This window comes from Salmo trutta, chromosome 9, assembly GCF_901001165.1.
Source record: "Salmo trutta chromosome 9, fSalTru1.1, whole genome shotgun sequence".
NCBI lineage: Eukaryota > Metazoa > Chordata > Actinopteri > Salmoniformes > Salmonidae > Salmo > Salmo trutta.
The window spans coordinates 25,678,890-25,691,809 of NC_042965.1; the positions used below are offsets into that span (position 1 = coordinate 25,678,890).

Here is a 12,920-nt window from a genome sequence, read left to right on the forward strand (position 1 = left end):
GTGTTTTTTACCCTTTACAATGAAGATCTGTGAAGTTATTTGGATGTTTACTAATTATCTTTGAAAGACAGGGTCCTGAAAAAGGGACGTTTATTTTTTTTGCTGAGATTATACATCTTGCATTTTCCTTTTCCGAATGGGCGGTTATTAGAATGTATAAGATTCTGTATTTAGGGTAGCATAGCTTCTCAAGGTCCGATAGACCCAATCCCTTTGTCCCTCAGTCTTCCCGCTCTTCATTCAAACCCAACCCCCTTCCTTTGTGTAACCAGCCGTCATATCGGGTTAGCCCACTAAGAGCTTTTCATGACATGAGTAATCGATGTGTGATCTATCCTGTGTATATAAATGTAATTGTGTGTGATTATTTAGGTATTTAGTAAATAAATAATTAAGCCAATTTGTGTATTGCTGATTCAACTTATTAGCTAGGGTTCGTGCAGATAAAAAAAAGGTACCTGGTTAAAGGGTGGATCACCTTAATATTGCGGAAAGATTGTTGCTTCCATCAATGTAATTGTCTGCATCATTTCCAATTCCCCATATTTTTGGGGGGTAAATATATACACACACACACACACACACACACACACACACACACACACACACACACACACACACACACACACACACACACACACATATATAGACATACATACTTTTTAAGAAAATACCTTTATTATTCCTCGCAAACCCTTTCCACCCTTCCCCCAATTGGAGTAAACTAATAAACAATAGCACCTAGGCTTCTACCGTCAGATTATACATCTTATACACATTTTACAATCTATTTTACAATAGTTATATTTTGTTTATTTTTAGTCCTTCCTCATGTCCATCCAATTTGATTTCTATTTGTAACTGTGCTATTTCACAACATTTCTGAACCTATATACATATTACAGACACCGTATGTTTTACATTGGTTATCTTGTTATTAGTCCCACCCTTCAGCTCCATTCAACTCCTCCCATCTATCTCACACCACCCTCCAATTGGGATTTCTATTTGCCATATATTTTTCAACTGTGCTGTGATGCTTGACAAAAGTACTGAACCTTTCTATTCTCATAGCTTCTACAGATTGTAAATAAAAAAATGTTTTTTTTGCTAAAATAATTATGATATTATTGATTGATTGACTAACTATGGCTTTTCAAATCACCCAGTATTGCCATCTGCAGTGTTAGTTCTAGGAAAATGTTGCAATTGTTCAGCCATTCCTGGACCTGTGACCAAAAACGAGCTACATATGGACAATACCAAAATAAATGATCTAATGACTCTGCCTCCTCACAGCAGAATCTGCAGAGCTGGGAAGATTGTATCCCCCATATATATTATATCCTATTGGTTGCAAGAATTTTGTATAGTAATTTAAATCGAAAAATTAAAAGTTTTGAATCCGGCGTTGTTTTGCATATCAATTCATAAACCATGTGCCATGGAATGGGTACATCGGAAATCTCTTCACAACTATTTTGCAATTTATGTGGCACAGCTGTCAGTTTTTTGGTCCTTAAATGAAATTGGTATATGTTTTTATTTATCACACTTTTCTTTAACCATTTATGTTCATTAATACAGGGCCGACATACAAGTTCCCTACTTTTTTCCCCTTCTACTTACCTCTTCCATTTTTGTGGTAATGCTGCAATTAGTAGGTTGTAATTTTGGGTAGAGCAGACATTTCCATATGTCTACGTTAGCTGCATGTGTGACATAACTCCACCGGCCCTATTTATGATATCATTCACAAAAATTATACCTTAAAGTTTTTTAATCTTTGAAAAATGTTTTTCTAAATCAATTAGTATATTTGAGTTTAACCACAATATTTGTTGTATTATTTGCTGTGTCTTTCCAGGTGGATTAAACTGAAATTGCAACCAACTTTCTAAGGCTTGTTTAAAAAAAGAACGATATTTTGGAGATAATTTCCTTTTCAAACAACCGAAAGTGAGCAGGTGTAATCTGAATAAAGGGAAAAAGGCCATTCTTGAACATAGGAGGGGACATTCCTACCAATTTACTAGAAAACCAGTTTGGATTTAAGTATAACTTTTGTATGACTGATGCCTTTAAATATTAAAGCATTAGACCTCTCATGGTCTAATGCTTTAAAATTTAATCATTTTCTGCCCTCCGAATTAATATTCGTTATATAAATAGGCCCTTTTAATTTTGTCTGGCTTGCCATTCCAAATAAAATGGAATATTTTTTGTTCATATAATTTAAAAAGCAGGTCACTAGGTGTAGGCAAAACCATAAGCAAATAGGTAAACTGTGATATGACTAAAGAGTTAATCAGGGTGATTTTTCCACAAATAGACAGGTATTTTCCTTTCCATGGTAGCAAGATATTATCTATTTTTGCTAACTTTCTAAAAAATGTATTAGAGTGAGATCATTTCTTTCTTTTGGGATTTGTATACCGAGTATGTCCACATCTCCGTCAGACCATTTAATTGGTAAACTACATAGTAATGTAAAATTTGCATTTTTTTTGTGATCCAATAGGTCCACTTATCATAATTTGGTTTTAATCCAGAGAGGATAGCAAAAGTATCTAGATCCTCTATGAGGCTGTGGAAAGATTCTAATTGTGGTTTTAAAAGAAAACATGAATCAGCGTACAATGACACCTTAGTTTTTTAGCCACAGATTTCTAATCCCTTAATTTTATTGTTTGATCTAATTTTAACAGCTAACATTTCGATGGCAATAATAAATAGATATGCCGATAGTGGAGAACCTTGTTTTACTCCTCTAGATAGTTTAAAACTTTGAGATGTAGCCATTATTTACTATTTTACACCTAGGGTTACTATACATAACTTTAACCCATCTTATAAGAGATTCCCCAAAATGTAAATATTCGAGGCATTTATATATAAACTCCAGTCGTACTTTGTCAAAAGCCTATTCAAAATCAGCTATGAAAACCAGGCCTGGAGTCCCCGATATTTCATAGTATTCTATTGTTTCTAGTACTTGTCTCATATTATCTCCAATGTATCGTCCATGTAAAAAACCTGCCTGATTAGGATGAATAATATCTGACAATACTTTATTAATTCTATGCGCCAAGCATTTTGCTAGGATCTTTGCATCACAACACTGTGAGAGGTCTCCAATGTTTTAAATGAACTGGATCTTTATATATACACACACACACCACTTGGGTCCTGTTTCAGTAATAATGATATCAGACCTTGTTACGTGTCTGATAATCTAACATTTATACAGGAGTGGTTAAAACATGCTAATAATGGTCCTCTGAGTATACCAAAAAAAATGTTTTGTATACTTCCACTGGTATGCCATCCAGCCCTGGAGTTTTCCCAGCCTTAAAGGCTTTAATTGAATCAAGAAGTTCCTCCTCTGTAATTTGGCCTTCACATGAGTCTTTCTGTCCAGATGTTAATTTGACATTATTATTATTATTATTATTATTATTATTATTATTATTATTATTATTATTAGGGAAAAAATCCATACAATTAGTTTCAGTTAGTGGAGATGGAGGAGAATGAAACGAAAACATATTCTTAAAGTACTTTACTTCCTCTTTCAAAATATCATTCGGTGAATCATGCGTGACTCCATTTGTAACAAGTTTCAATAAACATTTTTGGTTGCATTTCTAGATTGAAAAGAATTTGGTGCATTTTTCCACATATTCCATCCAGTTCGCTTTATTTTTATAATATACTACACTGGATCTTTCTTGAATAAGTTCCTCCATTTCTTTTTGTTTTCCCTCTAACTTATTCTGTGCCTCTATGGTACTATTGCTATCTAGCTGTACTGTTAGTCCTTCAATTTCCTTTGTTAATATGGATTATTTTGATCTAAATTGCTTTTGTTTTATAGATGAGTACTGAATTTCATGGCCTCTATAAAGGCACATTTAAAAGTGTCCCATAGAATAAGGGGATCTGCTGTACCCATGTTATGTCTGAAAAAGTCAATTATAAATTCTTCTGTCCTAGTTCTAAACAATTTATCATCTAGTAGGCTTTGATTAAATTTCCAATATCCTCGCCCAAGTGGAAATTCTGTAAGAGTAATATACATGCCAATTATGTGATGATCCGACCGCATTCGGTTCCCTATCAACACTTTTTAAACTTTTGGTGCCAGAGAGAATGGCATAAGAAAGTAGTCAAGACGGCTAGCTTGATTAAGCCTCTGCCATGTATATCTCACTAGGTCAGGGTATTTAAGTCTCCATATATCCACTAATTCCAATATATCCATGACATTCATGATTTCCTTAAGTGCCTGAGGGTGATAGTTTGTTGAGCAATTTCCTTTCCGGTCCATAGAGGTATTTAAGACCGTATTAAAATCTCCCACCATAATAATAGAGTCTAGTTTTGCTTGTAGAGTTGATAAATTCTTATATATATATATTTTCAAAGAAGCTTTAAAATAATCCATCTACCTTGATGATCTGTTTGGACAATTTGCACATTTGGCTCAAAATTACTGTTAATTAAAACCGTCACCTCTTTTGAATTTCTTTGCCCATGGGAGAAATATATTTCGCCCCCCTGTCCTTTTTCCATAAATCTTCATCTAAAATTGTTGAATGAGTTTCCTGTAAACAATAGATCCTTCTCTTTTAGCCAGGTAAATACTGATCGTTTTTTCTTATTATCTGCTAAGCCATTACAGTTGTAACTGGCTAGACTTATTTCACCACTTACCATAATGGGACAACTTTCAATTCTATTTATCAAAATATATGTTTGTAAACATACCATTAAAAAGTAACATGATGATTAAGTGTCTATATAGCTGTACCATGATATTTGCATTGCTACTAAGTAAACCTCAAATTGGTCCCCACTATTCCACCCACTAAAAGCCCTCCGCATGCCGAGTTGGGTTGCCATCCCAATGCCCGGCAGACCACCCCCAACCCCCCGGATCCCATAGCCCTGAAAAGACTGGGATCCATCCTTCAAAAAGAGCACACAGTGCCATTTACAGAACAGAAGTAGATCAACTGCCAAATGCATTTCCATCGCCCTCACCTCGATGTGTGTGTGTGTGTGTGTGTGTGTGTGTGTGTGTGTGTGTGTATGTATATGTATGCATATATATATATATATATATATATATATATATATATATATATGTGTGTGTATATGTATGCATATATATATATATATATATATATATATATATATATATATATATATATATATATATATATATGTGTGTGTATATGTATGCATATATATATATATATATATATATATATATATATATATATATATGCATACATATACACACATATATATATATATATAAATAAAAAAACTGTTTCTTAATTTCTATAATTAGCTATTAATATTTGTATTAATGTAGGCAATTTATGCAAAAGAAATGACCTCTCACCAATGTCACCTTTACCAAAATTACATTATTGCAAGCAATTATTATATTAGCATTCAATTATTGTGAATCATCCTATATTGCCCCTAACATCTTTTACTCCTTCGCAACAGTTGTGGGATACGCACATACACCCACACACTCATACACACTCAACCCTTTCCCCCCACACAACCATAGGCTCACATTCTGAACAGTTGCACCATCCCAGAGTCCAACTCAAGAAAGGTCTTGATTTACAAATGCATATACAGTTGCAGCTGTATGAGAAGGCCTGCAAGACTATGCAGAAAAAATGGGCAGAAATGGAAAGATTTTATTAACCATTGTCACGTCCTAGATGGAGGTCAAATTTACACCTTTTCCCTGAAACACCCACAACATGGTCCCCCGTATTGACCATATTCCCAAGCATCTCCATGCAGTCAGACTTTTGATTTTGTGCCACCAGGGCCACAATAATATACCCCCTCTCTGAAAGTCCGAGTGTGACCCCCTCCCCATGGGTTACTGCAGCTAGTGTTGCCAGCACTGCCACTGCCTGGGTGGAGGCACCCCACCAGAATCCCCACCAGCTAGGTACAAGGTCTTCAAGGTTCTCATTAGCAGCTTTGATAAATTCCTTGTGTAGCATGCTCTCTTAGTGCTTGTGTGTTCCAATTAGTTATATTTGAAGATATATAGAAAAGCTATATTTTTTATTGTATTATTACAATCCATAACGGGGCTAGAATTGTGTTTCATTATTTTCCTCGTCTATAAGAACTTTGTAATTTTTAAAATAGCCATGGAGTAGTATTTGTGTCTCTGAACAGCTGGTTATCAATATATAGTTTATCGACGACGAGAGCTACTCATTTCCCTTTTAATCTATTTTCCTTGAAAATTAGATACAGAACTTTACCCCGTTCTGCAATTTCCTTCGGGAACTGGTCATTCATGCCAATTTTGGTCCCATCAAGTCTTTCACCCAGGCTTTTAACCATCATTTTATCTTTAAATGAAGCAAATTTGGCAACGATTGGGCGTTCATACCTCTGCCCTCTCTGTCCGAAGCGGTGTACACGTTTGAGTTGGATTTTGTCGATAGCCTCGCATGGAATCTGAAGCGCTGTAAGGAGGAACTCTCCAACTACAGATTCAGGAACTTCTCCTTTCTCTTGGATACCTTTAAGTACCAAATTCTCTCTCATGGATCTAGTCTGTATGTCAAGTAAGGCTTCTCAGAACGGCGTTCACTTCGGTTTCAATCTTATTGTCACTTTTAGCTTGTTTGTTTCCTTCTCCAATGGTCGCAGCTTTTTCATCACTCATCTCGAGGCTTGCCTTGAACTCTTTTATATCCTTACCAACTAATTCAAGTATACCCAGATTGTCATTTATTGATTTTAACAGATCGGTTTCGACCTTTACCATTCCGGGTGGGGAAAATATTAAATTGTCTGTGTCTGTAGAAGAGTCACGTTTTCGTTCTGAAACATGACTCTCCGTCATGTTTGGGTGTTGCTTGTCTTCTTAATATTTGTCAATAAATTTTTCTAGTCTTAAGATTTGTTTTGTGTTATTATCCAGATTGAAGGTGATCACCCACCAGATTGTGTAGTGCTAATATTTAGTCTAACTTGCCGATATTGAATATTACGTTTTCGTCGAGGTGCTCTACATAACTACGTTTAGTTCACCATTACCTGTCTCAGTCCGGCCCTCTCCTCCTACCTCTATAACCAAGTACTTACGACAATCAGAATGAGACCGATCGAGGTGACGATTAATAATTGACTGTTATTGATATAAAAGATCTTCAGATCTTTTAAAGAGTGGATTCGGGAGATAACCGCTATATAAATGAATGCTTCCGTGGTGCCCCAGGTTATTAGTGGTTTAATTGTTGCATGGTTTAATTCAATCACGTAATCAATTAAATGTTAGGTAATCGATTTGATAAAATAGCATATCATATAATTTAATCAGTCAGACACGACAAATCTTGTCTGCTAAATTAAATAGTGTAGCCCACAGCCATATGGCATAGCCTGATCATGGCCTAACATAAGGACAACTCAGAGTATGCTATTCTGTTCTTCTGAAATAGACTACATTTTCTTCATATCATGTTTCTTTAGACCTGTCTAAAATAAATAATGGATTTATTGTGATGGTGTAGGCTGGTGTATATGGATTTATTAGACTTTTTAAAATGTGCATGTTCCAAAGTTCTGCATCAGTGGCTTGTAGGCTGTGTGTGGAAGCCAGGAGATGCTAAATGTGTTATATGTTAATTAACGGTCAATTACCGTGAGACTGGCAGTTATTTGCTTGACATTCACCGGCTGACTAAATTTCATGACCGCCACAGCCCTAGTCACAACTAGACTTAAAAAATACTAAGACATCAGTGTTTCACAATCCCTGTCTGTTGGAGTTAGTTTTAAGCTAAGCTGTTCAGTCCTCCATGAAGGAACAACAATAGCATACCCATCAGTTCCTGGTCCAAACATACCTTCAGAGAGAAGGGCTGGGCGAAGTGGATCCTCACACTACTTCTCTGTTGGTTGCCGCACAGCAAGGAGAACACACACCTCAGAGCAGAGAGCAGACCAACCTGGGGGATATGGAATACATAAACACACACACATTATGGTATCCTCATGGGGACCTACAATGAATTCCCATTCAAATTCCTATTTTCCCTAATCCTAACCCCTACCACAACCCTAAGCCGTAACCCTAGCCCTAATAGTAACCCTAACCCCTAAGCTTAAAATGGCCTTTGTCCTCATGGGGATGTGGGAAATTCTTTGGATACTTGAGGGAACGATTAGTTAGGAGGAGAATGGAAGTATAGATACAATAGAAGTATAGAATACATGCACATAAGCACACACAGATGAGTTATGATGATACCATAATGGGGCTCTCTCATTAAGAGGAAGATTAGGGGAGCAATAACAAAAATGAGCAGGCTCTTTTAATGAACAATAGGATAAAATCTGTGTGTGCGCGCGCGTCAGATTAATAATGAAAAATAAGATGAAGAGGGAACATTAACCCACGCACAACGGAACACCATCTAACCAACAAGTACAGAAGCAACACTGTGTGGGGGCTCCGAGGGGCTTTACCGGGAAACTTCAAGATGAATGTGTGTGTGTGTGTGTGTGTGTGTGTGTGTGTGTGTGAGAGAGAGAGAGAGAGAGAGAGACTGTGTGTATATATATATATATATATATATATATATATATATAGATAGGTAACTGTCAAAAATAATGGGAACACTCAAATAAATGAGGGATACAAAGTATTTTGAAAAAAAATGTGCTCCCACACAGGTGTGGTTCTTGAGTTAATTCAGCATCCCATCAAGCTTAGGGTCATGTAGAAAAATGCTGGGCAGACCATTATTTTGGCTACCATGGCTATACCCCCATAGGATGACAATGCCCCAATCCACAGGGCACGAATGGTCACAATGGTTTGAGGAGCATGAAAATGATGTAAATCACATGCCATGTCTGTCTCAGTCACCAGATCTCAACCCAACTGAACAATAACGGGAGATTCTGGAGCGGCGCCTGAGACAGCATTTTCCACCACCATCAACAAAACATCTCTCCAACAGTGTTCCAGACACTTGTAGAATATATACAGTGCCTTCGGAAAGTATTTAGACCCCTTGACTTTTTACATATTTTGTTACTACAGCCTTCTTCTAAAATTGATTAAATAATAATCCTCAGCAATCTACACAGAATACCCCATACGTTTCTACAACTTGATTGGAGTCCACCTGTGGTAAATTCAATTGATTGGACATGATTTTAAAAAGGCACACACCTGTTTATATAAGGTCCCACAGTTGCCAGTGCATGTCAGAGCAAAAACCAAGCCATGAGGTCAAAGGAATTGTCCGTAGAGCTCCGGGACAGGATTGTGTTGAGGCACTGATCTGGGGAAGGGTACCAAAACATTTCTGCAGCATTGAAGGTCCCCAAGAACACAGTGGCCTCCATCATTCTTAAATGGAAGTTTGGAACCACCAAAACTCTTCCTAGATCTGGCCGCCCGGCCAAACTGGGCAATCGGGGGAGAAGGGCCTTGGTCAGGGAGGTGACAAAGAACTCGATGGTCACTCTGACAGAGCTCTAGAGTTCCTCTGTGGAGATGGGAGAACCTTCCAGAAGGACAACCATCTCTGCAGCACTCCACCAATCAGGTCTTTATGGTAGTGTGGCCAGACAGAAGACACTCCTTAGTAAAAGGCACATGACGGCCAGCTTGGAGTTTGCCAAAAGGCACCTAAAGACTCAAACCATGATTGATGAAACCAAGATTGAACTCTTTGGCCTGAATGCCAAGAGTCACGTCTGGAGGAAACCTGGTACCATTGTTACGGTGAGGCATGACGCTGGCAGTATCATGCTGTGGGGATGTTTTTCAGCATCAGGGACCGGGAAACTAGTCAGGATCGAGACAAAGATGAACGGAGCAAAGTACAGAGAGATCCTTGATGAAAAGCACTCTGGAGCAGGTTAGGACCTCAGACTGGGGCACAGGTTCACCTTTCAACAGGACAATGACCCTAAGCACACAGCCAAGACAACGCAGGAGTGGCTTCAGGACAAGTCTCTGAATGTCCTTGAGTGACCAAGCCAGAGCCCGGACTTGAACCCGATCTAACATTTCTGGAGAGACCTGAAAATAGCTGTGCAGCAACGCTTCCCATCCAATCTGACCGAGCTTGAGAGGATCTGCAGAGAAGAATGGGAGAAACTCCCCAAATACAGATGTGCCAGGCTTGTAGCGTCATACCCAAGAAGACACGATGCTGTAATCACTGCCAAAGGTGCTTCAACAAAGTACTGAGTAAAGGGTCTGAATACTTATGCAAATATGATATGTTTTTTATTTTTCATAAATTAGCAACAATTTCTAAAAGTCTGTTTTTGCTTTGTCATTATGGGGTATTGTGTGCCGATTGATGATGATAATTAAAAAAACGTTTTTTTTAGAATAAGGCTGTAACATAACAAAATGTGGAAAAAGTCAAGGGGTCAGAATACTTTCCGAGAGGCACTGTACCAAGGTGCATTGAAGCGGTTCTGGCTTGTGGTGGCCCAATGCCTTATTAACACACTATGTTGGTGCTTCCTTTATTTTGGCAGTTACCTTTAGGCTATACACTGAGTGTAGAAAACATTAGGAACACCTGCTCTTTCCATGACAGACTGACCAGGTGAGTCCAGGTCACCTGTTAAATCCACTTCAATCAGTGTAGATGAAGGGGAGGAGAAAGGTTAACTTTTTTAGGATAGGGGGCAGCATTTGGAATTTTGGATGAAAAGCGTGCCCAAAGTAAACTGCCTGCTACTCAGGCCCAGATCTGGATAGAAAACACTCTAAAGTTTCTAAAACTGTTAAAATTATGTCTGTGACTATAACATAACTTATTTGGCAGGCTAAACCCCAAGGACAAACCATCCAGGATTTATTTTGTTGTTGAGGTGACAGTGTTTTCAATGGGTTTTCTATGTGGATCTAGATTTCTGAGGCACTTGCTTGCAGTTGCTATCGCTTCCACTGGATGTCAACAGTCTTTAGAAATTGGTTGATGTTTTTCTTTTGAGTAATGAAGAAGTATGGCTGTTCAGAACAAGGGTCGAGTCTAGTGTACTGTTGTGGTTGGGGCACGCGACCTGAAAGCTCGCTCCACTTTGTTTTCGTCCGGTATTGAACACAGTTTATCCCGTCTTAAATTGTATTGATTATTTACGTAAAAAAATACCTAAAGTTGTATTAGGAAAGTTGTTTGAAATGTTTGGATCAAGATTACAGGTAACTTATTAGATATTTTGTAGTCATGTTGCGCGAGTTGGAAACTGTGTTTTTCTGAATCAAACGCACCAAATAAATGGACATTTGAGATATAACGACGGAATTTATCTAAGAAAAGGACCATTTATGATGTTTATGGGACATATTGGAGTGCCAACAGAAGAAGATCTTCAAAGGTAAGGCATGAATTATATTGTTATTTCTGAGTTTTGTGTCGCGCCTGGCGGGTTGAATTATGATTGTCATGTGTTTGTTTGATGGGGTGCTGTCCTCGGATAATAGCATGGTTTGCTTTCGCCATAAAGCCTTTTTGAAATCTGACACGGTGGCTAGATTAACAAGAAGTTAAGCTTTAATTTGGTGTATTGCACTTGTGAATGTATGAAAGTGAAATATTTCTAATATTTTTTTGAATTTCGCGCTCTGCCATTTCACCGGATATTGTCGAAAAGTTCCGCTAGCGGAACCCCTAGCCGTAAAAGGTTAAAGAAGGATTTTTAAGCCTAGAGACAATTGAGACATGGCTTGTGTATGTGTGCCATTCCGAGGGTGAATGGGCAAGACGAAAGATTGAAGTGCCTTTGAACAGGGTATGGTAATAGGTGCCAGGCACACTGGTTTGAGCGTGTCAAGAACTGCAACGCTGCTGGGTTTATCATGCTCAACAGTTTCCTATGGGTCAACATGGGCCAGCATCCCTGTAGAATGCGTTCGACACCCTGTAGAGTCCATGCCCCAACAAATTGAAGCTGTTCAGAGGGCAAAGGGTGGTGCAACTCAATATTAGGTAGGTGTTGTGAATACTGTACCGGTGTGCAGGTGTTGGGCACACAGTCATAGGAGATGCCCACTGGAACCAGGTGGACGTCAGGCACCACTCCCTCTCTCACAGCCAGTCTGATGCGTGCCAACCATTGCCCTCCTCGCCAACTCTCTCCTGACACACACACACTCAGTACCTGGCCTTCACACAGCAACTCACCAACCAACTACACACATAAAGAGAGAGGGGGGGTGGGGGGCAGTTAAAGAAAAACATGTTTTGGAATACAATAATTTGATAAATTACCCACCATAACGTAATGACAACCTCCGATAAGAGGGGTGGGGGACCAGAGAAGGAGAAGAGAGGCAAGAGAAATAGGATACCTAGGAGTAGTCAATGCCTCCAGTCCAAAGCATCTGTCCTACTGAGAGGTTGAAAGGCCAAGGATGATAAGGAAAGAGGGAAATGATGAACAGAGAAAGAAAGAGGTGTATAGCAGGACAGACAAGTGGATTATGAATGTGTGAGACATATATACACATACATAGTTGAAGTCGGAAGTTTACATACACCTTAGCCAAATACATTTAAACTCAGTTTTTCACAATTCCTGACATTCAATCCTAGTAAAAATTCCCTGTCTTAGGTCAGTTACTTGATTTTAAGAACGTGAAATGTCAGAATAATAGTAGAGAGAATGCTTTATTTCAGCTTTTATTTCTTTCTTTCATCACATTCCCAGTGGGTCAGAAGTTTACATACACTCAATTAGTATTTGGTAGCATTGCCTTTACACTGTTCAGCTTGGGTCAAACGTTTGGGTAGCCTTCCACAAGCTTCCCATAATAAGTTGGGTGAATTTTGGCCCATTCCTCCTGACAGAGCTGGTGTAACGGAGTCAGGTTTTGTAGG

General features: G+C 38.4%; 1 protein-coding gene across 2 annotated transcripts in view; it reads right to left on the minus strand.

Annotated features, from left to right (window-relative positions):
* The window catches only part of gpat2 (glycerol-3-phosphate acyltransferase 2, mitochondrial), a 56,278-nt gene that overhangs the window by 8,096 nt on the left and 35,262 nt on the right, over window positions 1–12,920 (minus strand). For both annotated transcript variants that reach the window (XM_029763281.1, XM_029763282.1), the window contains exons 10-11: window positions 12,052–12,231; window positions 7,911–8,012 (exon numbers count right to left, since the gene is read on the minus strand). In XM_029763281.1, coding sequence (XP_029619141.1) covers window positions 7,911–8,012; window positions 12,052–12,231 — 282 coding nt within the window. The remainder of the gene's footprint in view (window positions 1–7,910; window positions 8,013–12,051; window positions 12,232–12,920) is intronic.